Raw genomic sequence first — 27782 nt, forward strand, 5'->3', positions numbered from 1 at the left:
CTCGGCGTTCCTACCTGGGGAACACAGGAAACACGGTGCCGCCCCCTTCCACCTCCCCCTGTAAACTCCCACTCAAACTCCCCTGTTAGCAGCCCTGTTGGCCGGCTCCTGGGCCGCTGCGATCAGCTCTGCCGCTGCCTGGCTGGGCGGCCGCTTTTATAGGCCCCTCCTCAGCCTAGCTCCGCCCCCTACTCAGGGCTCGGCTGCCCGCTCACTTCTTGTAAGCTGTTTTTTTGTGTTTAAGACAAGCAAGGATTTCACTGTTAAGCCAAGCTGGTCGCCTGCCATATTTACTTTTCTTCCTCCACATCGGGATGGTTTGTTCCTGCAACCTCAATAAGGTTTCTTTAAAATACAGCCAGCTGTAGAGAAATTGGAGGATTGGGCCAGAAGAAATCTGATGAGGTTCAACAAAGACAAGTACTAAGTCCGGAAATGAGGATGGAAGATTCCCATACACTGCTACATGCGGGGGACATCGTGGCTAAGTGGTAATTTTGTAGAAAAGGACCTGGGGATTACAGTGGATGAGAAGCTGGATAGGAGTCAGCAGTTTTCTACTTGTTACCGAGAAGGCTACCGGCATATTGGGCTGCATTAGTTGGAGCATTGCCAGCGGATCGAGGGAAGTGATAATTCCCCTCTAAACTTGAGCCACAAGCTGAGTGCCTGGATGCACAGATGCTGAATCAGCCATTCTGTCCTGGGCATCCTCTCCCAAGTGACCAGTGAGGAGACATTCCTGTTCTCCCACTATTCCTTTCCCAGATTCCCTCTCTGCCCCCTCCCCAAAACACACACCCCTTGGATCTCTAGGGTGGGGTCTATCCCCTGTTCAGTTGTGAAGGGCTCACAGCTATCAGACTGGACAGCTGTCTCACTGAGAGGCGCTACTCCCCCCTCCCTTCCGGAGGTGCTGTTGCCTCCTGCTGCTGCAGTGTTAAAGGAAGTCTCACCCACCTCCCCAGCGATTTCTAGGAGTCCATCACCCTTCTCTGTTCTCCCCTCTGGGACACATCTTCCCATGCTTCCTAGCAATGGGTATCTCCCTCGTTTAGCTGTAATCTGGACATTTTCTCCCTGACAGGTAATACACACTTCTCCCTCCCGGAGGAGACTCTGCCTTTAGCAGCAGTGGAGGAGCTGGTCTCAGCCACCCCAGCTCTTGGGACCCTGCAGCTTCCCCCTGCTGCAGAGGAATCAAGGAGACTCAGTCTCATTCCTTCAGCAGCTCCTGGGACATTCCCTCTTTCCCTCTGAGGTTCCAGCAGAACGATCCTTGTTGTAGGCAGACACTTTAACAGCCTAAGCGACATGAAAAATGTCATTACCAATTAGCATTTCAATAGGGTTATCGTCTACTACCCCAGGGGTGCCCAACCTCTGGCTCCGGAGTCACATGCGGCTCTTCAGGAGTTAATATGCAGCTCCATGTGTAGGCTCCAACTCCCAGGCAGGAGCTACAGGTGCCAACAATCCAAAGTGCTGGGGTGGGGCTCACTGCTCAATCCCTGGCCACAGGCCCTGCCCCTACATAACCCTTCCTGCCTCCTCCCCTGAGCCTGCCAGTGTTATATCCTTGGGGCAGCCGGTTTAGGAAGAAATCACTTGAGGCCAGAGAGCAGACAGCTAACCAAAACCTCCATTTTATTTACAGAGACAGAGAGCTCACTCAGCCAGTTGAAACCGGCTGAGCTATCCCTTAATAGTCTAACTCAGTTGCCATAGTAACAAAACCCATGACAACCAAATACACAACATATTGTGTGTTTCTATAGGAAAGTAAGAAGGTATCCAGACGCTTTTGAATGGAGTGTTGTCCCTTTGCTGATTTCAAAGCGTTTTTCATTGTCTGCACAAATCTTTCAGCTAATCTGTTGGTGGACGGATGATATGGTGCTGACGTGATGTGGTGTATCCCATTTGCCTTCATAAAATTTTGAAACTCCTGAGAGACGAACTGCGGTCCGTTGTCGCTCACAAGTTGTTCTGGCAGACCAAAACGACTAAAGAGTCCTCGTAGTTTTTGGATAGTACTCTCTGCAGTAGTGGACTGCATTATAGAGACTTCTGGCCATTTAGAATGGGCATCTATTGCCACCAAGAACATGCTTCCTTCAAGGGGGCCAGCAAAGTCAACGTGAATACGTTGCCACGGGTTTTCAGGCCAGTCCCATGGGTGTAGGGGTGCCCAGTGGGGTGCATTTCTTACACCCTGACATGACATACAAGCTTTTGCCTTCTCTTCAATAGCACTGTCCAATCTAGGCCACCAAAAATAGCTTCGTGCAATTTCCTTCATGCGCACTATTCCACAGTGACCGGAATGTAGCTGTTCTAACATCTGTGATCTCAGGGGTGGTGGAATAATGACACGCCTCCCCCACAACAAAAAACCAGATTGGACCGATAACTCCGTCCACCTGGACATGTAGGGAACAAGGTCGGGTGAGACCAGAGAGGTTTGTCGAGATTTTCCATGCATCACCAGGTCCATAACTTGGGATAATACTGGGTCAACGCGGGTTGCCTTCTTTATCTGAGTAGCAGTGATGGGTGTATTCTCTACCTGTTCAAAGTAGAAGATTTCCTTTTGGGCACTATCTTGATGTTTGACCGGTAAAGGCAACCTTGAGAGGCCATCTGCATTGCCGTGCAGAGTGGATTTCCGATATTTGATTTCATATGTGTGTGCAGAAAGTATCAATGCCCAACGTTGCATACGACTAGCAGCTAATGGGGGAATGCCTGTGTAGGGTCCAAAAATTGATGTCAGAGGTCGATGGTCTGTAAGAAGAGTAAACTTTCGCCCAAATAGGTACTGATGAAACTTCCTAATTCCAAAACCAATTCCTAATGCCTCACGTTCGATTTGGGAGTAGTTAGTTTCTGCTTTGCTTAGAGTGCGTGAAGCAAAAGCAATAGGTCTTTCTTCTCCCGAAGGCATAATGTGTGACACGACCGCTCCCACTCCATAAGGGGAAGCATTGCAGGCCAATTGCAGGGGTAAGGACGGATCAAAGTGTGTTAGGACTTCAGAATTTAACAATGCATCCTTAGCTTTGTTAAATGCAACATCACAGGCTTCAGTCCACTTCCAGGCCTTGTTCTGCCCAAGGAGCTCATGAAGTGGTTTTAGCAGTGTGGCTAACTGTGAGATGAACTTCCCATAATAGTTCAGTAGTCCTAGAAATGAGCGCAGCTGGCTTACATTTCGAGGTGGGGGAGCCTCCACAATAGCTTTAACTTTTGCAGGGGCCTTATGAAGACCTACAGAATCGATGATGTGTCCCAAATATTCAACAGAGGGCTTGAAGAATTCACACTTGTCTTTGCGAACTCGTAGGCCATACTCTTCCAGTCTTTGTAGGGTAGCCTCTAAATTCTTTAAGTGATCCTCTTCATTTCTTCCAGTGACCAGGATATCATCCAGATAGCACTGAACTCCTGACAAGCCACACAAGATCTGGTCCATAGCCCTCTGGAACAGGGCGGGAGCCGATGTGATTCCGAAGGGTAGGCGACAGTATCGATAAAGCCCCTTATGAGTCACAATAGTCAACAGCTCTTGGGACTTTTCATCGACATGCATCTGTAAATATGCTTGACTCAGATCAATTTTACTGAACTTTTGTCCCCCAGCCAGGCCTGCGAAGAGGTCATCGATGCGGGGAAGCGGGTATTGCTCTGCACACAACACTGGGTTGACAGTGACTTTAAAATCACCGCAAATCCGGAGAGAGCCATCTTTCTTCACGATTGGAACGATAGGAGTGGCCCATGAGCTATGGGTAACTGGTATTAGGACTCCATTGGTGACCAGGCGCTCCAGGTCTGCTTCAACTTTTGGCCTGATGGCATATGGCACAGTTTGGGCTTTCAGATATTTTGGTGGACTGCCAGGTTTAATGTTCAATGTCACAGTGATTCCCTTCATACTTCCCAAATCATCTCCAAAAACAGCAGCATGTTTCCTTAGTACAGGGGTTAGACTGGTTTCTTCTTTAGTCATCCGGTGCACTTCTGTCCAGTTCAGCTGAATCTTCCCAAGCCAAGACCTACCCATTAAGGCTGGGTAGTCACCTCTCACCACAAACAGTGGCAATTTAGCCGCCTGTCCATTGAGCTCCACCTTAACATCAATAGTGCCCAACATGGGCACAGCTTCACCTGTATACGTCTTCAGAACAGTTTTTGTTGCCTTAAGCGGAAGATGCTGTAGCTTTTCCTTATACACAGTCTCAGGAACCAGTGAGACAGCTGCACCGGTGTCTAGTTCCATGCGTATAGGTTTGCCCTCCAATAAGGGGGTTACCCAGTATTCATGTGAGCCCGCTGCCAAAGACAAAACATGCAGTGGCACTTCCTCTTGTGAGGAGGTGTCACCTTGATCATCCTGGGTCTGCTCTAGGGTATGCAAGGTTCCTCTTTTTGTCGGCCAGACCACAGGCCTCTTTTTCTTTTGTTTACAGGCATACTCGATGTGTCCCTTTTTGCCACAGTGTCGACACACCAGGTCCTTACACCAGCATTCTGATGCCTGGTGACCCAGCTTACCACAGCGGTAACATTCTTGACTCTGCACCGTTTTGTGGGTCAGTTCTTGTGACACTTTTTGCACCCTAGGGGATGCACCGATGAATTGCGCCTCCCTTGTAGCCACTTCCATGGAGAGAGCAATATCAACAGCCTTCTGTAAGGTAAACTGAGCTTCTGTCAGTAGGCGCTTCCGTACAGCTTCACTGTAGAGGCCACACACTAACCTGTCACGCAGGGCATCATTTAACATTTCTTTAAATTCACAGTGTTCTGCTAGCTTTTTTAAAATGGCTACAAATTGTACAACTGTTTCATCTTCCTTTTGGTCTCTTTTGTGGAACCTATATCTTTCAGCAATTACCAGTGGTTTTGGGGAGAAATGAGACCCCAGGATTTCCACAATGTCACTGTAAGATTTAGTCTCAGGCTTAACAATGTGTAGTAAGCTGCATAGCAGAGAGTAGGTTTTAGCCCCTACAACAGTTAAGAATATTGGCACCTTCTTCGCTTCTGTAATGTCATTTGCAATACCAAAAAGCTCAAAACGCTCAGTATACACATGCCACTGCTCTGTATTCTCATCAAAAGGCTCCAGGGGCCTGGTCAGAGTAGCCATGATTTTTAGTTTCACTTTCACAGTCAGTGCAAACAAGCAGCTTTTTTTCTTTGTTTGGTCTTTACCTTGACTTCTACTTCCTTCTGTTACTGGAGCAGCACCAGGATCCCATCCTCGTCACCAGTGTTATATCCTTGGGGCAGCCGGTTTAGGAAGAAATCACTTGAGGCCAGAGAGCAGACAGCTAACCAAAACCTCCATTTTATTTACAGAGACAGAGAGCTCACTCAGCCAGTTGAAACCGGCTGAGCTATCCCTTAATAGTCTAACTCAGTTGCCATAGTAACAAAACCCATGACAACCAAATACAAAACAGCCAGGCCCTCGCTCCTCCCCGTCCCCAGAGCCTCCTGCATGGCATGAACCAGCTGGGAACAGAGACCTGGATGATGGGGGAGCGGCTGACGTAATACTGTGCCTCTGTAGCAATGAAAAATTCTGACTCCTTCTCAGGCTCAGATTGGCCACGCTTGTACTACTGATAATGCAGCTTCCCAACACACATTTTTATGTGCACTTAAGCCGAAGGCACAAGGATTTTTTTACCTCCTCTCCTAGAAGCTCTGCCATCTGTCCTGGCAGTGTGTCACCTTCTTCCTCTATACCATGCTAACCTCAGAAACATCTGCCCCTGTATCTTCCCACCCAAGGTTTTCCCTGCAATTAATGCTAGCATCCTTGGTGTGCTTCATGTATGACTGTGTAGAGGATAATTTTACAAACCCAGAATGATAAGTGACAGGTGACTGAGGAGTTTCTGTGCTCAGGGTCGCAGCATTCACATGGCTTCCATGCTGCCTGCTTCCTTCCAGCACAGGGCATTTAGTCCTCATGTTGTCAGGGGAATTACAATGATAGAACCTTCGTGACACTTCTGATTTTACAGGAGTTTTGAGTGGAGGATTAGAGGAATGGGGTAAAAAAGAACCCTGCTTTCGAACATAATTATACCCCTTTCCCTGTGGTTTATTCACAACAGATGCTCGTGTCTGCTCAAAATCATCTGCTAGAGAACCCATCTCATCCACAGTTTTCACCCTTTTATCCCATAGACACTGTTTTACATCATCTGTACATACGTTTAAGAAACACTCCTGAGCAACATGGTCAAACATTCCTTCAAACCTGTAACACCTTTGCTCCTTACAGTTTCCCATCAGATCTTTCAGTTTGTTTACGTGTTCCACATTTCTCATACCAGCCCCCCTCATAAGATTCCTTGTAGTGGCTTTGCAGTGGTTCCTCACCCTCTGGGTCAGTGGAAGACCACTCTGCCTCACTACACCACTTGGTGTCACCCACAGTTAGGGAATCACAGAATATCAGGGTTGGAAGGGACCTCAGGGGGTTCTAGTCCAACCCCCTGCTCAAAGCAGGACCAATTCCCAACTAAATCATCCCAGCCAGGGCTTTGTCAAGCCTGACCTTAAAAACCTCTAAGGAAGGAGATTCCACCACCTCCCTAGGGAACCCATTCCAGTGCTTCACCACCTTCCTGGTGAAATAGTGTTTCCTAATGTCCAACCTAAACCTCCCCCTCTGCAACTTGAGACCATTACTCCTTGTTCTGTCATCTTCTACCACTGAGAACAGTCTAGATCCGTCCTCTTTGGAACCCCCTTTCAGGTAATTGAAAGCAGCTATCAAATCCCCCCTCATTCTTCTCTTCTGCAGACTAAACAATCCCAGTTCCCTCAGCCTCTCCTCATAAGTCATGTGCTCCAGCCCCCTAATCATTTCTGCTGCCCTCCGCTGGACTCTCTCCAATTTTTCCACATCCTTCTTGTAGTGTGGGGCCCAAAACAGGACACAGTGCCAAGAACATAAGAACATAAGAACGGCCGTACTGGGTCAGACCAAAGGTCCATCTACCCCAGAATCCTGTCTACTGACAGAGGGAGCCCAACAGGCAATGATCAACTGATCTCTCTCCTGCCATCCATCTCCACCCTCTGACGAACAGAGGCTAGGGACACCATTCTTACCCATCCTGGCTAATAGCCATTTATGGACTTAGCCACCATGAATTTATCCAGTCCCCTTTTAAACATTGTTATAGTCCTAGCCTTCACAACCTCCTCAGGTAAGGAGTTCCACAAGTTGACTGTGCGCTGTGTGAAGAAGAACTTCCTTTTATTTGTTTTAAACCTGCTGCCTATTAATTTCATTTGGTGACCCCTAGTTCCTGTATTATGGGAATAAGTAAATAACTTTTCCTTATCTAATTTCTCCACACCACTCATGATTTTATATACCTCTATCATATCCCCCCTTAGTCTCCTCTTTTCCAAGCTGAAGACTCCTAGCCTCTTTAATCTTTCCTCATATGGGACCCTCTCCAAACCCCTAATCATTTTAGTTGCCCTTTTCTGAACCTTTTCTAGTGCTAGAATATCTTTTTTGAGGTGAGGAGACCACATCTGTACACAGTATTCAGAATGTGGGCGTACCATGGATTTATATAAGGGCAATAAGATATTTTCCATCTTATTCTCTATCCCTTTTAAAATGATTCCTAACATCCTGTTTGCTTTTTTGACCGCCGCTGCACACTGTGTGGACATCTTCAGAGAGCTATCCACGATGACTCCAATTGTATAATTGGGGTTATTTTTTTCCAATGTGCATTACTTTACATTAAATTTCATTTGCCATTTTGTTGCCCAATCACTTAGTTTTGTGAGATAATTTCAAAATTCTGTCTGCTTTGGTCTTAATTATCTTCAGCAGTTTAGTATCATCTGCAAACTTTGCCACTTCACTGTTTACCCCTTTCTCCAGATCATTTATGAATAAATTGAATAGGATTGGTCCTAGGACTGACCCTTGGGGAACACCACTTGTCACCCCTCTCCATTCTGAGAATTTACCATTAATTCCTACCCTTTGTTCCCTGTCTTTTAACCAGTTCTCAATCCATGAAAGGATCTACCCTCTTATCCCATGACAACTTAATTTACATAAGAGCCTCTGATGAGGGACCTTGTCAAAGACCTTCAGGAAATCTAAGCACATTATGTCCACTGAATCCACCTTGTCCACATGTTTGTTGACCCCTTCAAAGAACTCTATTAGATTAATAAGACACAATTTCCCTTTATAGAAACCATGTTGACTTTTGCTCAACAGTTTATGTTCTTCTATAAGTCTGACAATTTTATTCTTTACTATTGTTTCGACTAATTTGCTCAGTACCGACGTTAGACTTACCGGTCTGTACTTGCCAGGATCACCTCTAAAGCCCTTTTTAAATATTGGCATTACATTAGCTAACTTCCAGTCATTGGGTACCAAAGCCGATTTAAAGGACAGGTTACTAATAGTTCCGCAACTTCACATTTGAGTTCTTTCAGAACTCTTGGGTGAATGCCATCTGGTCCCGCTGACTTGTTAATGTTGAGTTTATCAATTAATTCCAAAACCTCCTCTAGTGACACTTCAATCTGAGACAGTTCCTCAGATTTGTCACCTACAAAAGCTGGCTCCGGTTTGGGAATCTCCCTAACATCCTCAGCCGTGAAGACTGAAGCAAAATATTCATTTAGTTTCTCCGCAATGACTTTATCGTCTTTAAGTGCTCTTTTGTATCTCGATCATCGAGGGGCCCCACTGGTTGTCCACCAGGATTTGACTTACATTTTTTAAAAGAAGTCTTTTTATCTCTCACTGCTTCTTTTACATGGTTGTTAAGCCACGGTGGCTCTTTTTTAGTTCTTTTACTGTGTTTCTTAATTTGGGGTAGACATTGAAGTTGGACCTCTATTATCACCAAAAAGCCCTGCAATACAGTGGCAACAATTTGTGTATTGGTGGGAGGAAGCCACAAAGAGACTCCATGAGTCTTGAGTGCACAGTCTAAAGGACTCCCAGGAAAAGTTAAAAACCCAAGTGCAGGATTTAAAATCTAAGTGCAAGACATCCGGATGTCCTCTTCCCCAAACTACCTAATCAAACCCCTCTGCCTCATCGACCCCCTCAGCTCCTTTGTATCCCCAATTAAAAAAGACTGGGAGCGAGAAGGAGGAATATTCCTCAATGAAAGGTGCTACACAGTATGATAATAGTTACTGATGAGAGGTACTGATCTCTGATCCCTTAGTGACAGCCCCATGTGTTTGCTGTAAGCGCTTGTGTCTCCTCTTAGTCAACGTACTCCAGATATCTGTCTACTATCTACCCATCTATCCTGAAAATCAGGCATTATCCACCTGGCATTGGGCACCGTCAAAAGACTACTGGGCTATATGGACCATTGGTTTTACCCATCATGGCCATTCTGATCTTCCTATTTAGACCCCAGATGTATCTGCCTCCTGCTGTATCCAGGGCCGGCTCTAGGTTTTTCCACCCCAAGCAGAAGAAATGTTGACTGCCCCCCCGCCGTCCCAGCCCTGGGCTCCTCGCCGCAACCTCCTGTACCCCAGCCCTGGGCTCTCCCCCCCCCACCAATGCCCCCTGCCGCCCCTGGGATCCACCCTTTCCCCCCACCATTGCCCCCACACACACACCTCCTGTCGCGCCAGCCCTCATCTCTCCCCACCCACCCCCACCTGCACCCTCCTTCCACCGCAGCCCAGGGTCACTGGTAACTTGCTCCCAGGGTGGGTCATTCAGCAGGAATTTTAGATGTGCACAGAACACAGACAGGATTGGTTCCCATATGGTTACTGAACTGCAGTAAAGTGGAATAATTTTCAGCTTGTGTGATTGGAGGATATCTGGATGCATATTATAAGACTGTCCTCCATAAATGAGGAAAAGTTGAGGTGCCTTTATTATTCTTTTGTTCCACTCTTTCTTTCTATGGGGAATTTGCCAATGCAATATCACTGTCTTCCTTTTAAACAAACAAACAAACAAAAGGCAATGGCTGTTGAAAACAGCAATTCCAGTCCTAATAACCACTGGGAAGCATTTCTTGCTCAATTTTATCCTACTTTTTCTACAGCAAGTTACAGTAGATCAGTATATTTGATTTGGGAGAAAAGAAGTAACAGCTGCCCAAACTGAGCTTGAGCACTCCTGAATTTTGAGGTGTTCAAATCAGGAAGGCAGGTGCTGGGGTGGGGGCCGCGGGGCTGGGGGCGAGCACGGCAGCATGTATGCAGCAGCGGGTCTGGAGCTGCGCGGAGCCAGACATGCTGGTCTGAGTGGCACAGTAAGGGGGTGGGGGGGGGGTTGGAGAAGGGTAGGGAGTTCCGGGGGGGGGCAGTCAAGGGACAGGGAGCAGGGGGGTTGGATGGGGTGGAGGTTCAGGGGGGCAGTCAGGGGCAGGGAGAAGGGGGGGTAGATGGGTCAGGGGTTTGGGGGGGCAGTCAGGGGACAGGCAGCGGTTGGTTAGGCATGGGAGTCCCAGGGGTTTGTCAGGGGACAGGTAGGTGGTGGGGTCCTGGGGGGGAAGTTTGAGGGGGGTGTGGATGGTGGATGGTGGCAGGGTGGGGCTACCCTCCCTCCCCATGGATTGTCCTGTTTTTTGAATGTTAAAATATGGTCCCTACCATCCACAGTGCAGCTCTCCACTCACAGCACATGCTGCTGCATGAGGTCCCCTTCCTTCCTTTCCAGCTGGTAGTGGCCAAGGGAATGCTGGGAAATGTAGTTCTTTCCCTGCTCCAGGGCTGGCTCTATAGCCAGGGAGGTAACCAAGGAACTACAGCTCCCAGAGCCCCCTGTTGGTTCTCAGCTCCCAGGCTGGATCCCTGCCGGCTGCCAACCCTGCAAATGGGCTGCTCCAAGCAGGTGCTTGCTTTGCTGGTGCCTAGAGCTGCCCCCCTGCTGCATCCCGCTACACCCCACTCCCCTCCCAGAGCTGAGACAGATCCCAGGAGTCCTAATGGTGTCTCTCTCTGCACAGAGTTAGTAAGAAAGTAAGAATAAAAATTACAATATTAGCAGAAACCAGTGCCCCTTAAGTGACTTGCTGTAAGATGTGAGAACACATAGGTTGTAGAGATGACTGAGACACAGCTGACAAGGGGAGGGGAAGACAGGAGCAAGTGACGGGGCAGCACCTTGGGGAGAAGACACACAGCAGGGTCTAGGCTTGAGAGAAGAGATGAGGCTAGATCGTAATTCCAGGGATGCAGCTACCAGCAATTAGAAAGGTGGCAACCCAGTGTAGTGTGCATAGACTGACTCCCCACTTCATCACATTGACACAGCACATTAAAGACAGGGAAGGGTTTAATGCAGGTCTGCACAACTCGTAAAGCGGCAAGGGCCACATTCCTCCAAAGAAAACAGCTGAGGGCCGAAACCTCCCGGCCCCGCAAAAACACCCCGCCCCAGGGCCGCCCAGCCCTGCGGAAACAAACCCTTCTTCCCCAGCGCCGCCCCACCAAAAGAGCTGTGGGCCAAAAAGGAAGGTTGGGGGTGGGGAGGTGATACTTTATTTTAAATCAACCAGGGGCTGGGAGCCCTCAGGGTCAAATTAAAGGGCCCGGTGCTCCGGCGGCTGGGGGAACCCGGCTCTAGGTTTTTTGCTGCCCCAAGCAAAAAAAAATTTGGCTGTCCCCCTTCCCAGCCCTGGGCTCCCCCCGGTACCCTCCTGCTGCCCCAGTCCTGGGCTCTCCCCCACCCACACACACCCCCTGCAGCCCCAGTGCTGGGCTTCCCCCTTTCCTCCCCACCAGTGCCCTCCCGCAACCCTGCTGCTGCCCCAGCCCTGGGCTCCCCCCCACCAGTGCCCCCCTCCAACCCTGGGTCACTGGTAACTCACTCCCAGGGTGGGTCATTCAGCCGGAATTTTGGATGTGCACAGAACACAGACAGGATTGGTTCCCATATGGTTACAGAGCTGCAGTAAAGTGGAACAATTTTCAGCTTGTGTGATTGGTGGATATCTGGATGCATATTATAAGACTGTCCTCCATAAATGAGGAAAAGTTGAGGTGCCTTTATTATTCTTTTGTTCCACTCTTTCTTTCTATGGGGAATTTGCCAATGCAATATCACTGTCTTCCTTTCAAACAAACAAAAAGGCAATGGCTGTTGAAAATAGCAATTCCAGTGCTAATAAGCATTTCTTGCTCAATTTTATCCTACTTTTCCTACAGCAAGTTACAGTGGATCAGTATATTTGATTTGGGAGAAATGAAGTCACAGCTGCCCAAACCGAGCTTGAGCACTCCTGAATTTTGAGGTGTTCAAATCTGGAAGGCAGGTGCTGGGGGTGGGAGAGGGCTGTGGGCTCCATGGGGGAGCATGGCAGTAACTGTCTGGAGCTGCACGGAGCCAGACACGCTGGTCTGAGTGGCACAGTAAGCGGGCTGGGGGTTGGAGAAGGAGTAGGGGTTTCCAGGGGGCAGTCAAGGGACAGGGAGCAGGGCGGGTTGGTGGGGCAGAAGTTTGGAGGGGCAGTCAGGGGACAGGCAGCAGTTGGTTAGGCATGGGAGTCCCAGGGGTTTATCAGGAGACAGGTAGGGGTGGGGTCCTGGGGGAGTTTGAGGGGGTCTCAGGAGGGGGCAGTTGGGGACAAGGAGAAGGGTGGCTTAGATAGGGGCTGGGGTCCCAAGGGGCAGTTAGGGGCAGGGGTCTCGGGATGGGGTAATCGGGGGACAAGGACCAGTGGTGCTTAGATAGTGGGTGGGGGTCCTGGGGTGCAGTTGGGGCAGAGGTCCGGGGAGGGGGCAATCAACAGCCACGGGCTGGGATTCAAAGGGCTCTGGGCTCCCTGCCCCTGCGGGAAGACCAGAGCCCTCTGATTCCCGGTGGCGGCTGGGATTTAAAGGGCTCTGGGCTCCCCGCCGCAGCAGGCAGTGCAGAGCCCTTTGAATCCTGGCCCCAGCTGAGATTTAAAGGGCTCTGGGCTCCCTGCCCCTGCAGGCAGCCCAGAGCCCTCTGACTCCCGGCCGTGGCTGGGATTCAAAGGGCTCTGGACTGCCCGCAGAGCGCAGTGTGCGGGGGATTTAGAATCCCCCCGTGGGCTGCACGGTCTGTCTGTCCAGTAAGTGATTCGGGGAAGAGTTCCCAGCATCATACATCATTCAGGGGGAAGGGATAGCTCAGTGGTTTGAGCATTGGCCTGCTAAACCCAGGGTTGTGAGTTGAATCCTTGAGAGTGCCAGTTAGGGATCTGGGGCAAAAATTGGTCCTCCTAGTGAAGGCAGGGGGCTGGACTGAATGACCTTTCAAGGTCCCTTCCAGCTCTAGGAGATTGATTGATATACACCAGCCAGCTCTGCACAGATCTCAATCTGAGAGCCAGATCCCATGGAAAAAACATTTAGTCATCCTTATGAGTAAAATGCCTGTGCAGTCTGTCCCGGATCTGTTTGGTCCTCATGCCATAAATGATGGGGTGTATCATGGGGGGCACCAGCTGGTACACACTCGTAATAAGAATGAGGAAATGAAGTGGCACATTGTTGCCAAACCGCTGAATGAGAGAGGAGAATAAATCTGGGATGTACAAAACTGAGATGGCACAAAGATGAGAGATGCAGGTCCCAAAAGTTTTGAGCCTGGCATCCTTTGTGGGGAGGCGGAAGATGGCCCGGAGGATCAGAGTATAGGACACGGCAATAAAAAAAACATCCACTCCGATCACAGAGAAAAGATTAAAAAGTCCATAGTAACTATTGATGCGGATATCAGCGCAAGCCAGCTTCACCACAGCTATATGCCCACAATAGAAGTGGGGGATGATGTTGGTTCTGCAATATGGGTACCGCCTCACCAGAAAGGGATAGGGTAATGTGAGTATGCCACTACGCAGCACCACGGCCAAGCCTATCTTGGCCACAGCAGAGTTTGTCAGGGTAGTGCAATATCTCAGAGGATTGCAAATGGCCACATAGCGATCAAAAGCCATGGCGGCAAGCATTCCAGACTCCATTGTTGAGAATGAATGAACGAAGTACATCTGGGTGAGGCAGGCACTGAAACTGATCTCCCTGGAATTGAACCAGAAGATGCTCAGCATTTTGGGCATGGTGGATGTGGACATGACCAGGTCGGTGATGGCCAGCATGCAGAGGAAATAGAACATGGGCCCGTGGAGGCTCGGATCCCTTTTAATGATGAACAGGATGGTGAAGTTCCCCAACACGGCTATGGCATACATAGCGCAGAATGGGATGGAGATCCAGATATGGGCTGCCTCTAGGCCAGGAATGCCAAGTAGGATGAAGGTGGAGGGGTTGGTGAAGTAAGTTGTGTTCAAATCTGACATGTCGTAGGGGAGAAAGTGTCCAACTCTGAGGCATAAGGGTGTCTTCTGCATTTAGCGTTCCCCTGACTTTCTGTGTGTTCCCAGGATCTCCGGTGATACTCGCAGTAGAAATGCCTGCACGGAGAGACAACGTTAATATGAGACACTGCATGCAGTAGTGGAGGCTGTTCTCATGGGAGAAGCAGATTGATCTCTCTTCACACACTGAAAAATTACATTTTCATTATTCAGAGAGAATAACTATGAGCAATGACCCTACTAAATCCAATTCCATATTTGTATTGTGCTCCCTGCATTAAGAATTCCTACACTTTGTGGTGGGGGAACCTTAAGAGGTACCAGCAGGAAACACAAGGGTGGATACTGGTTATCTATCGTTGTTCTTTAATGCAATGAGAGCCAGTATAGGGCATCCATACTGAAGGGAGTTCCCCATTCAACCAGTTGCTTGAAATCAGAGAGGGGAAAAAAACAAACTTTTGAGATGACATGAGCTGGGAGAAACATCCCAACTAGAACATACTTCAGGGGAAGGACCTGGGCACCACTGAAAGCAGCTCAAGAGAAACACCTGCTCATTCGCAGCAGTGGACAAAACAAAACAATGTTCAGATCCCCAAGATATTGGATGAAGCATAACGTGTTTGGGAATGTGTTCAGTTTCGGTCACCCAGTCTCTATTAAGGACAGAAAAGTCTGGGACACTTTATTTTTCACAAGAGACAAAGAAGAGAGCATATGATATAGGAGAGGAAAATAAAAAAATGAAACTGATTTACATTCAAATGGACAGTTTCCAACCAGTAGACACTTAGAGCTCCAAGAGGACTAATTCCCTAAAGATGAGGGAAATTGTCAGCAAAACTGATTGGGGGGAAAATTTAGACAGAAAAATATGAATGAATATTGGTAATTCTTTGATAACGTTTTATTAGATATCAGAAAACTCACAATTCCAGAGTCAACAAAGTGAACAACTTTGGGTAAAAACTCAGTTTAGTGGTAAAGTGAAGGCAAGAATTAGAGGAAGGGAAGCAACATGTAACAAAGAGGAAAAAGGGGAAATAGCTGACCAGCAATAGAAATCAGAAGTTAGGAAAATTGATAAAGAATGTTAAGACATCTGGGAAAACTCCATATGTGGCAGGGCTATGGATCACAAAAATGAGGATATTGATTATATTAAGAACAAATGAAATCCTGGAAAAGATTTATGTCAATTTCTGTGTTATATATATAAAGTATTAATAAATAAACGGAAAGAGTTTTGTTTTTTTAATAAAAGTATTGACAAGGTTAAGAAACAATGGAGAAGCTGGTATGGGATTAGTTAGATATATAAGTAATACCAGTCACCAACAGCATTTAACTGAAACAGATCTTGTCAAATAAACCTGATTTCATCCTATTATGAGAGTGCACATTGGTTGATCTAGGGTACACATTTGGTGGATCAAGGGAACGACACTGATGCAACAAATCTTGATTTCTCAGAGATCTTTGATTTAATAGTGGAAAATATTGAGTTGGTGAGTTGGAGCAGGTGAAGGATTTTACCTCTGCACATGGGACTGGTGAAACAAACTGCATCCAGTTCTGGGGTCCACATATGAAAAAAGATGTTTAAAACTTGGAGATGGTGCAGAGAAGACCCACAGAAATGATTGGAGGATAAGAGTAAATGCTGGATCGTTAGACTTGAACGTGTATATCTCTTTTACTTATCAAAAAGATGATCAAGCAGAGACTTTAATTTGGAGAAAATCATGGGTAATAATGGGCTCTGTAATCTACCAGACAAATGCTGAGCAAGACCGAAAGACTGGAAGCTGAAGCCAGGCAAATTCCAGCTTGAAATTAGGGCCAAATATTTAGCAGTGAGGGTGATTAATCATTGTTTGTTTCAGTTTTCACCAAGATGGTTGGTGGTGTTTGGACACCTGAAATAGAGAATGCCAGTGAAAATGGGGTAGATTCATCTACTAAAATAGGGAAAGAACAAGTTAAAAGTCACTTGGACAAGTTAGATGTCTTCAAGTCACCAGGGCCTGACGAAATACATCCTATAGTACTCTGAAGGAACTGAGTGAGGAGGGATCTGAGCCATTAGTTACTATCTTTGAAAAGTGATGGGAGACAGGGGAGATTCCAGAAGACTGGAAAAGAGCACATATACTGCTTGTCTATAAAAAGGGAAATAAGGGAAACCCAGGCTATTACAGACCAGTTCAGCTTCACTTCTGTACCAGGCAAGATAATGGAGCAAATAATTATGGAATCATTTTGCAAACGTCTAAAAGAAAATAAAGTGATAAGTGACAGTCAGCATGGATTCATCAAGAACAAATCATGTCAAACCAACCTGATAGCTTTCTTTGACAGGGTAACAAGCCCTGTGGATGTAGGGAAGCAGTAGCTGTGTTATATATAGACATTAGTACAGCTTTTGATACAGTCTCGCATGATCTTCTCATTAACAAATTAGGGAAATACAGCCTAGATGGAGCTACTGTAAGTTGTGTGCATAACTGGTTGAAAAAACGCTCCCAGAGAGTAGTTATCAGTGGTTCACAGTGATGCTGGAAGGGCATAACAAGCGGGGTAACGCAGGGATCAGTTCTGGGTCCGGTTCTTTTCAATGTCTTCATCAATGATTTAGATCATGTCATAGAGTGTAAACTTGTTAATTTTGTAGATGATACTAAGTTGGGAGGGGTTGCAAGTCTTTAGAGAATCAGATAAACATTCAAACTGATCTGTAAACACTGGAGAAAAGCATGACTAAGGGTCTTGAAAACAAAACCTATGAGGGAAGACTGGAATGTCTAGGTTTGTTTAGTTTGAATAAGAGAAGACTGAGGGGGGACATGATAACAATTTTCAAATACCGAAAAGGTTGTTACAAGGAGGGAGAAAAAGTGTTCTCCTTAGCCTCTGAAGAGAAGACAAGAAGCAATGGACTTAAATTGCAGCAAGGGTGGTTTAGGTTTGACATTAGGAAAAATGTTTCAAAAAAGGCAAATACTATGTTTTGTTATATTGGCAGAAGTATAACATGCAAGTCATGGTACATGATAGTATTCCTCTACTCCGTGTGGGATAGGTGTCAATTGGAGAAATGTGTCAAATTTTGCTAACCAAGGTATAGAAAGGATGTAGAGAATCTGGAAAGGATCCATAGACAAGTAACAAATGTTATGCAAGGGATGGGATGCAAACTGTATGAGCAAACCTAAGAAACTAGGATGTTTGCTTGGAAAAGAGGAGATTACTTGGGGACATGATAGTGGTCTTCAAACACTTGAAAGGCTGCCATAAAAAGGTGGAGGAAGGTTATTCTGTCTTACCACAGAGGGGCAGGACAAGAGGCAATGGGTTAAAATTCCAGTCTAGCAGATTTAAATTAAATTTCAGGAAAATCTTCAAACTTTAACTACAGGAGGCCAATGGAACAGACTCCCAGTGAAGTCATAGAAGCTCCATCTGTTGAGGTTTTACAAAGTCGTGTGAATGGCTTAGATGACTAAGACAAAAAAAATCCTGCATCTTGTCAGGGGATAGACTAGCTGTCGTTTGCATTACGTTATAACTCTATGGCTCTATCATTCTATGATGTAAAATCCTAGTGTAGACCCGACCTTAGTCACGCACAAGTCTTTTGGCTCAATTCAGATGTAACTGAGTGAAATTTAATGGGCCTGTGTTTTACAGCAGGTTAGAGTGGATGATCAAATTGTCCCTTCTGACCTTAAACCCTATGGATCTATTGATAAAGAAAGTAGATCGGGCATTTGTATTTAATGTTTCTCATAACATGAACAAGGGAATATTTAGTTAAATTGAAAGTCTGAACATATAACATTGAGGAAAGGTAATTGCTACCATAATTCCTATTTGGCCTTTAGAACTCCTTCTTACCAACATTATTGGAGTGAAGAGCATAGAAGAATGGGATTCATAAATTGATTGATCATTGTATGTAGTGCTGGTGGCATCACCTGTAGTTAAGGCTGTCTGACATCTTCCATTAGAAGGACTCATTTCCAGTTGCTTATAAATTGGCCAAATTTTTGGAGTTTGTTCTGAAATATCACATGTTGCATATCTACTTCAAGAAGTATTGTTTTTTTTAAAAAAAAAGTTCAGGCATAACAGTTCAGCAGACTTCTCGAATGAAGCTAGGAGAAATAAGGGGCCTGAGGAAAGCACGGGCCATTGTCTCAGAATTTGGCCTTTTACTGCACATCTACTAACATCTTTCATCCTGAAGGATTCACTGTGCCACTGAAATGCACCACCTTCGGGCTGGAGGCTATCAGGCAGGATGAGCAGGGGTGCCCAGTAATCAGTGACATTTTGGCCAGTGATTCCTTAGCAAACTCATCACTTATGGCAAGGGCCCTGGGATGTGTCATGGTTGTGCAGAGCGGAAAGGACCACAGACTTACTCTCTGTCCCTCCACACCCATGTTTCACAGGGTTTGCCGATCAGGTGAGCTTCTCAGCAAGAGATGGGTACCTGTGAATTCTGAGATGGAAGTGTCCTCCTTAGGAATCACCCTCAGGTATCCATGACCCACACCTCTCTGAACCCAGCATCTGCAGCAACATCCCATGGCAAGAGCCGACACAGGGGTGTGCACAGTTTCTAATATAGCTCCGTGTAATCACAGTGGGGTTGGCTCAGCCTCTAGAGGAGAAGGGAGGAGCTGAGTGTAAACAGGCTGTAGACAAGCAACTCTCTACTTCCATGCTAATTATCCAGCTTTAGGAGTAAACAGCAATTAAGGAACCTTCCCAAAGGGAGGTGGAAACTCGTGGGTTTTGCGCTGAGTCAGAGAGGAGTTGGCTGCTCTGTACGTTTGTGTGTCTGTATTTAAAAATTATAGTTGATGAGAAAGAAAATTAGGGATAATGCCTAATTCTCAGGATAGATGGGTAGATAGTAGACAGAGAGATCCGAAGTAAGTTGACTAAGAGGAGACACAAGCACTTAGAGCAAACACATGGGGCTGTCGCTAAGGGATCGGAGATCAGTACTTCTCATCAGTAACTAGCATTATACTGTCAAGTATCAGAGGGGTAGCCGTGTTAGTCTGGAAGAACTTGCATCCGAAGAAGTGGGTATTCACCCACGAAAGCTCATGCTGCAAAACGTCTGTTAGTCTATAAGGTGCCACAGGATTCTTTGTTGCTTTAGCATTATACTGTGTGGCGGCTTTCATTGATGAATCTTCAAAACACCTAGCAAAGAAAAGTCACTATGAACCATCCTCATTTCACCGATGTGTAAACAGAGGCACGGGGAGACATGACTTTTCCAAGGTCACACAGACACTGACTGACAGAACCCAAGTGTCCTGACTTCCCTTCCACAACCAGGGTCTCTCTGTCTGTAAGTGACCACATATCAACAGGAAAATGGACTCCCAGTCTTACAGGGCCTGTTCACTAGGGCGGAGTGGGGGGAAGGAATTCCCTGGAGTGCAACCTGGAACTGGGGACCGCCGAGCCCTCTGGCAAACCAACCTGGGCCCTCTCTCATACTGTGAGGCTGTGACAAGCTGGAATACTCTCAGGTCTTGCACTTACACAGCTATGCACAGCCAAGGACACACCCAGCTACAGTTACATGAATGATTTCACTAGCCAGCCATGAAACTAGAATAGAGAGGCTCCAGCAAGTTCCCCTCAGCTCTCCAGCCTAGGACCCAAGTGCTGTTCCTTCTTGCCCTGGCCAAAAGCCTGACAAGTGTAAGTTTATTTACCAGTCTGCCCCTCCCTCAATGTGGAGAGGACAATACATCAGCCTGAGCAGATTTCGTTTTTACATTTCAGACAACATCCTGTATTAAGGAAAATAATATAAAACAGATTTATTAATTACAGAAAGATCGATCGTTTAAGTGATAATAAGTAATAGTGTAAAGAACAAAGTTGAAATCTGGGAAATAAACAACATCACAATCTAAGTTCTATACACTAGACAGGCTTTGAATCAAGCAGTGTGTCACCCTGATGGTACAAACAATCCACCAATCTTCCATGCACAGGCCAGAAATCCCTTCAGCCTGGGACCACAGCCCCAGTTCAGTCCCAGGTTCTAACGTCTTTCGTGTTGAGTTCTGTTGGGAGTGAGGCCAAGTGATGTTGTCGCTTCCACATTTTATAGCTTCTGCCATGTAGAGGGAGCTTCATTTTTCCAAGCAAAAGCCCCCAGCACAGTCAGTGGAAAACTAAAAACACAAGATGGAGTCCAGAGTCACAGGGGCTGGTCACATGCCCGTCCATGCTTTCAGAATGTTAGGTACAAAAATGATAGATGTATACAAATACATCACATATTGTATATACTTTATAAAAATCACACAATAATCATATCACCAAGGTAAATATGGGGGTGCCAGGGTGTTGCTTTGGGGCACAGCATGTCACACTTCTCCTCTTAGTTCACTGCAGGACTGTCAGTCACTGGCTGATGCAGAAGCAGTGTGCTCAAGGCTCTCTTTACTTTTTGATCATACAAATCCCAAGTGTTACAAACATTGTCGTGTTATCCACAGGTGTTCCTCCAAACTTGTATGTACCTGTCAACACTTTGTAGATGAGCCTAGTGATATCAGAAGTTGTCTAGGGTACTTTCTGTGTAGCGTTGTTAACCATTGTGTTTTTCCAACTAGCTGTAACTCAGTACATGCATTCATCAACGCCATGAGGTGTTGTGCCTCAGTTTCCCCCTCCAGACAGGAGACCAGGTATATTATCATTTTCCTCCTCTTACAAGCTTTGAGTCTGTGAACAGGTGTTCTCTGGGAAGCAATAGCCATGTACGGCGTCTTGTTGATTACTCCTAGTATGTCCAAAAGCTTTCCCCCAAAATCATTCCTGCTTCACCTTTTCATAGGTTTACCATCATTGCTAAAAATTTTTGTCATAAGATTTACCATTAGCAACTAACTTTAGATTGTGATATTTACCAATAACATCAAATCTTTTATTACAGGTAGGCGTTCCCAGGTATATTTATTACACCACAGTGTGGTTTGTTGAAATTACATTTTGGCTTTCAACTAGTTCCTGAACCTTAACATCTGGTTAGTTACTGGCTTTCCTTACCCCTCAGTGTCCCCTTCAGTGGGGATCTCAGTTCAAGGTCTTCACTGAGAATTTGGTATTCAAGGGTCTGATCATTTCACGATGTAAGAGCACTTTGCATGTTGTCCAGCCCTCACTGAACCTACCTTCCAACCCAGGATTATGCCCATGGAAAAAGTTCACCCCCCCCCCCGTTGGGGTTTCCTTGTGATCCCCACTCCAAACACTTTAACTAGAGGGTTGTGATGGTGATCTGTTTTCTCTGGGCAAAGTGTTGTGCCTTCTCCCAGCAGCCCTTTCATGGCCTCTTTCTGTGTCTTCCGAGCCCAGAGAATTTCCTCCTCCCCTCTGTCAGGAGGGTCATTAGCATTTTCACAGACCACAATTTATTCAGTCAGATCTACATCCTCTCTTAAAGCTGGGGGGAGAGGTAGATATTATGGAAGGGTAGAGATAGAGTCCAGAGTGACCTAGACTAATTGGAAGATTGGGCCAGAAGAAATCTGATGAGGTTCAGCAAGGATAAGTGCAGAATCCTGAAATTAGAATAGAAGACTCCCATGCACTGCTCAAGTGGCTAAGCAGTATTTCTGCAGAAAAGGGTCTGGGGATTACATTTTATGAGAAGCTGGATATGAGTCAACAGTGTGTCCTTGTTACTGAGAAGGCTACTGGCATATTGGGCTGCATTAGTTGGAGCACTGCCAGCAGATCAAGGGAAGTGATTATTCCCCTCTAAATATAGAATATCAGGGTTGGAAGGTGTGACGTTATTGATATAATCTGGTACCATATAGAACATTATGGAAAAGGGGGTCATATAAGGTGTCTAAGACCAGGTTATGGGTTGCTGGTTATGAGCTAAAGTAATGGTCAAGACTTTGCTAACATAAAGCAAAGTTAAGCTGTGAGCCAGAGGCAGACCCTGCTCACAGAAGCTGGCAAGGAAAGGGCTGATACGTACCTAAAAGGTACTGAACATTTACATACTTGCACATTCCACACAGATAATAAAGAACAGGCTAGCCCATCCCAATGACAGGGGAAAAAGGGTAAAATGATGGATAGAGTTGTTTTGATTGAACCAACATGTACAAGGTAGAAGGCGGCACCTAAATACGTAGAAAGGTTGAACCTCGCTGCGTAGAGGGGTGGCCCCTCATCACACCGTCAGGTGTGATGTGTAACTTGTTTGTATCTGTGTATAAGAATGCATCCCTGGGGCGGTGTCTTTGTCCGGCCGAGGGGGCAGTGGAAAGTCCCGCCACTGACTGAGCCGGGTCCATTGCCAAGAGACACTTTCTCGTAGTATGCCCTGAGTTAGGCTAAGAAACCTACAGGGAACTGCCATTGTGTCCAAGGTCACAATAAACCTAGTCGACGTGACTTTGCATCTTACTGGACTCTATGGTTATTGGGGGTTCTCGTCGGGTCTGCTGTGTCAGCTATCTGCGCAGAGCTGTGGCAGCACACAGAGGGAATACACACACGCAGCCGAGTGATATCAACAAGGAGAAAGCAGAGCACCACACCGGTACCACTCAGACAACATATGTATGTATCATTTTGTAGTTGAAGTTATGAGTATTGGCTCTATACTGTCTGTATTTCAAATTTGTGCTGTGCTTCTGGGAGACATCCCAGACAAGTTGGTGTTAGCTCTGCCTAGCCTGCCTGATGGCCCATTAAGGACCATCAGCCACACAATTGACCCATTGAGAGGAGGCACATACGCCTTGCAACTCAGCAAAGTATGCAGGGACTTGCCCATGTGACTCCAGACTCCATTTTGCTGTAATTTTCCACAGTAAGAACAAAGAGGTTCTTACACCTGGGAAATACTATAAAAGTCTGATGCCTCATATCCATCTTGTCTTCAATCCTGCTTCTTACCTCTGGAGGGACTTTGCTACAAACTGAAGCTCTGAACAAAGGACTGAATGACCCATCCCAGCAGGGGATGTTCCAGAGACTTGATTTAAACCTGCAGTTTACTCCATCACTGTCAGAAGCCTGAAACTAAGAACTTTGCCATTCCTGTATGTAATTGATTCCATTTAACCAATTCTAACTCTCATCTATATCTTTTTCCTTTTATAAATAAACGTTTCGATTTTAGATTCTAAAGGATTGGCAACAGCGTGATTTGTGGGTAAGATCTGATTTGTATATTGACCTGGGTCTGGGGCATGGTTCCTTGGGATTGAGAGAACCTTTTTCTTTTACTGGGGTGTTGGTTTTCATAACCATTCATCCCCAGGACGAGTGGCACTGGTGGTGATACTGGGAAACTGGAGTGTCTAAGGGAATTGCTTGTGTGACTTGTGGTTAGCCAGTGGGGTGAGACCAAAGTCCTCTTGGTCTGGCTGGTTTGGTTTGCCTTAGAGGTGGAAAAACCCCAGCCTTGGGCTGTAACTGCACTGTTTAAGCAATTGGTCCTAAATTGGCACTCTCTGTGGTGTCCCGCCAGAACCGCATCATCACAGTGGCGTAGTCGTGCTTGTATCTACAGAACCAGGTCAATTAAGCTTTGGGACAGAACCCCATGCTAGCCAAATTTGAAATTTGGGATTGAGAGTTTGGTTGGTTAAAGATCAGTGACCATGAGCCAGAAAGCATCAGCAGAAGCAATGAATCTGCAAGCCCTGATGGACAGCCTGCAGTTTGAACATGAGCAAAAACTGGCAAAAATTCGAATGAAAGAGAAGCGAGCCTTGGCCCAGCTGGAGAAAGAGGCTGCTGAGATAAAAAAAGAAGCTGCTAAGAGAAAAGAAAAAGCTCGTAAGGGGCATCTGGAGCTGCTGGCTGCTGAGGAGAAAACTCGACAGATGCAACAGGAGACGGCTAGACTCTAGCTCCAAGTCAAAGAAGCAAGGGAAGAACAGCAGAAATTATATCCTCTTGAAAGTCCAGTTTGTAACAATGTTGATATGTTGTATAACTCTGAGCACTTGTCTGGGAGTAACCAAATGTACCCCAACACGGCTACCTTTTATGTCAATGCTGTTACTGTGAATTCAGTAGAGGGTGGCCCCGTAAATTGTGCCAGTGTTCTGTATGGGAGTGGTAACGGAAGATTCATAGAGAGTGTAAAAGTCAATGGTAAAAGCTGTTTAGGGCAAATTATGGCTTCTAACATCACTCTTGTTAAAACAGATCTTGTCAGAGAGGAAGATTATTTACCAAATCAGAGTGTGAATGTTGTAGTTCTCTATGAGTTTACTGTCCATGTGCCTTTAGCCAGAATCCACCTCGAATTGAATGGTGCTAAGCATGAAGTTATAGCTGGGGTAAGGAAGTTATTGCCGAAGGATCTTTTGATTGGGGAAAATGTTAAAGCCTTGTTCAGTCCAGGTGGCCAGTCACAGGACAGTAATGATCTTAAACCTGTATCTATTGTGGACAATGATTTGCCTGGGGAGGGTTGCTCCAAAGGTTTGTCTGCACAAGAAAGCAGTGTGGCTTTGAATGGAGTTTCTGAATGTCTGTCTGATGTCTCAGGAGTGAATCTGGAATTAGATCAAGCACAGAAAGATCTTATTGGTCAGGAAAATGTTTCTCAGGAGCAGATTAAAGTAGATGGTCAGGTGGAAGCCCTAACTGAGGAAGGAGAGGGTAGATTTGTGATGGGCGATGGATTGTTGGCTAGTGCAGCTTGTAAAAGTGAACCTGAAATGGGTAACTGTGATTTGCTGGAAGTAGCTCAGTGTAGTGAAAAAAGCAGCAGCTTATCTGTGGGGAGTGGCCATGTGCCTGGTGAGAAAAGTTTGGAGTAGCCTAGGGAGCCTGGTGAACTGGTGGCTGTGTCTAGTCAGCAGTGTGGGAAGACAAGGACAGTGGAAGATGAGTGTCACTATTCCTTACCTGTTTCCTGTGTGGAGAAATGTGACAGTGAAGGGAATGTGCCTATTGTCTCAGAGTTGGTTGTGGATACAGCTAAAGCCCAGAAAGGAAATGGTCCTAAGTTTGTGTCTGCTGGGGAGAATGGCCCTGTGACTAGGGTGCATCCAATTAGTGTCGTAGCAAAATCCCAAAGACCAGACAATTCTGTTGCTTGCAGTTTGCCAGTTGCTGATGTGTGGTTGGAAAAGGGTGTAGCAACTCTGTCTGATCAGGGTGATACCCTAGCCAGGGCACAAGGAGAGCATGAAGGTGATTTAATTGTGTTACCTACTGACAGTTTGACAACTTGTAGCAAGAAGGAAAAGATTTCTGAACTTGTTCATGGCCAGGGAAAGGAGAATGCTTCTAACCTGTTATCTAGAAAGTCTATGAGTTTGCCTGAAAGGGGACTGTGTAGAGATCTGCCTGATGGGACAGAGGTGGTTCTGAATGTAAGTGAAACCCAGAAAGAGCCTGTGGTGGCTCAGGAAAATGTTCCTTTAGAGCAAGCCCTAGGTGAAAAGGGTAAGGGCAGAATTTCTGAGGGGGGTGAACTGCTGCTTTGAAAAGCTCATAGGGAAAGGAATCCTCATGATAATCTGTGCAAGCAGTTTACTGCAACTGAAGGGTGTGAAAGTGATTTAATCAACAAAGTTTCAGCTCCTAACAGCCAGAAATTTTATGTTGTAAATGGATCCACTGACATTCCTTTTGAAAGATCCAGTGTGGGTAGCTTAGAGAAGGTCTCAGATGGAGTAGAAGCTGTTACGAAAGTTGAGCAGCCCTATAACCAAGTGGCTGTGTGTGGCCAGCTTGTTAGGAAGACAATGGTGTTGGAACAGGACTGTCTCCATGCTGATTCTGGGAGTGAGCAGTCTGTGCTTCAGGGGCTGAGGACAGATTCTATTGCTGGTGTTTCAGAGCAGAACAGTTTTATGGCTAAATGCTTGAGGATGCAGGGGAGAGCAAGCAGACTCTCACCCTCAGACTATTTGGATTTGTGTGGTATCTCTGTAAGACAGTGTCCAGCCTTGGAATTGGTAGCTACTAAGAAGTTAAAAACTAGTGTTTGTGTTGATGCAAATTACCTGGCTGGCAGGGAGAAGAAAGATTTGCTAATAGCTGTTAGCACAGAGAGCCCACCCCATCAGCCCGTGAAATCTGTTAAGCAAGAGAAATCAGGGTTTAATCCTGCAGGACAAGGAGGAAAGAGAAAATGGAATTTTGCAAAGGGAAGCCACAGGGTAACCCTAAAATGCCCAAACCCCAATGGTATGGAGCCAAAGGTGTGGCATGACAAACATGATTGTAAATGGACACTTGCAATAAATTTATTGTTATTGCTAATGCTGATTTTTGTAACTAATGTGTTGCTATTGCCAAGAACTGTAAAAATGTACAATGTGCCTAATCTTTTGGAAAATCCCTTGAACATGTTGAAAGGAATACATGAAAACACACTTTATGTTAAAGGGCCTTGGTATACTGATGTTTCTCAGTTAATGCCTGTAAATAGTATTGGAACTTTTCACAGGGGAAAATACATTCCAGACCTGATGTGCTGTATGAAAGGGGAAACTGAGGCACACTACCATATTGTTTTCATGGCTAAATGCCAAGATTCCTGTACTATGAACAACATCAATATCTACATTGGTTTAATATTAATTGGGTTCCAAACATTGGCCAGAGCTGGTATGGATAAAGTAGCTGTTTTCTTTAGCTCTTGGCAAGATCACATGAAACATACAGGAACCATGCTGCAAAAGCTAACCAAGTTATACCTTGAGTTTGTAAAGAAATTCAATCATGTTATTGAACATGACTTTGATAAACCATTTCTGTTATACACTGGTACGGCCTCTAGCCCAACATTAGCTGTAGTGAGACTGCATCCCAAGGAGGCGGAGCTCTTGGGATGCAGTCAGTGATGTTTTGTCATCCCTTCCTGCATCAATTTTGCGTTGGGGGTGTGACATTATTGATATAATCTGGGACCATATAGAACACGGTTGCAACCAAAGTCCTCTAGTGGCACCAAATCTTATGGAAAAGGGGGTTATATAAGGTGTCAAAGACCAGGTTATGGGTTGCTGGTTATGATTATGGTGTCTATATGTATGTATCATTTTGTAGTTGAAGTTATGAGTATTGGCTCTATACTGTCTGTATTTCAGATTTGTGCTATGCTCCTGGGAGACATCCCAGACAAGTTGGTGTTAGCTCTGCCTAGCCTGCTTGAGGGCCCATTAAGGACCATCAGCTACACAACTGACCCATGGAGAGAAGGCAGATACGCCTTGTAACTCAGTAAAGTGCAGGGACTTGCCCATGTGACTCCAGACTCCATTTTGCTGTAATTTTCCACAGTAAGAACAAAGCGGTTCTTACACCTGGAAAAGCCTATAAAAGGCTGATACCTCCTCTCCATCTGGTCTTCAATCCTGCTTCTTACCTCTGGAGGAACCTTGCTACAAA

The 27782-nt window shown here is 46.0% G+C and overlaps 1 protein-coding gene across 1 annotated transcript; it reads right to left on the reverse strand.

The window, feature by feature from the left end:
* Window positions 1-13379: 13379 nt before the first annotated feature.
* LOC120394207 (olfactory receptor 52E4-like) lies at window positions 13380-14327 on the reverse strand. The gene has a single exon (XM_039518439.1). It carries the CDS (start codon window positions 14325-14327, stop codon window positions 13380-13382), a length of 948 nt encoding a protein of 315 aa, XP_039374373.1.
* Window positions 14328-27782: the final 13455 nt, after the last annotated feature.

The sequence above is a fragment of the Mauremys reevesii genome, unplaced genomic scaffold (genome assembly GCF_016161935.1).
Source record: "Mauremys reevesii isolate NIE-2019 unplaced genomic scaffold, ASM1616193v1 Contig42, whole genome shotgun sequence".
Classification (NCBI taxonomy): Eukaryota; Metazoa; Chordata; order Testudines; family Geoemydidae; genus Mauremys; species Mauremys reevesii.

Coding starts and splice junctions, on each gene's coding strand:
- LOC120394207 (XM_039518439.1), bottom strand. CDS start 14,327: ATGTCAGATTTGAACACAACTTACTTCACCAACCCCTCCACCTTCATC.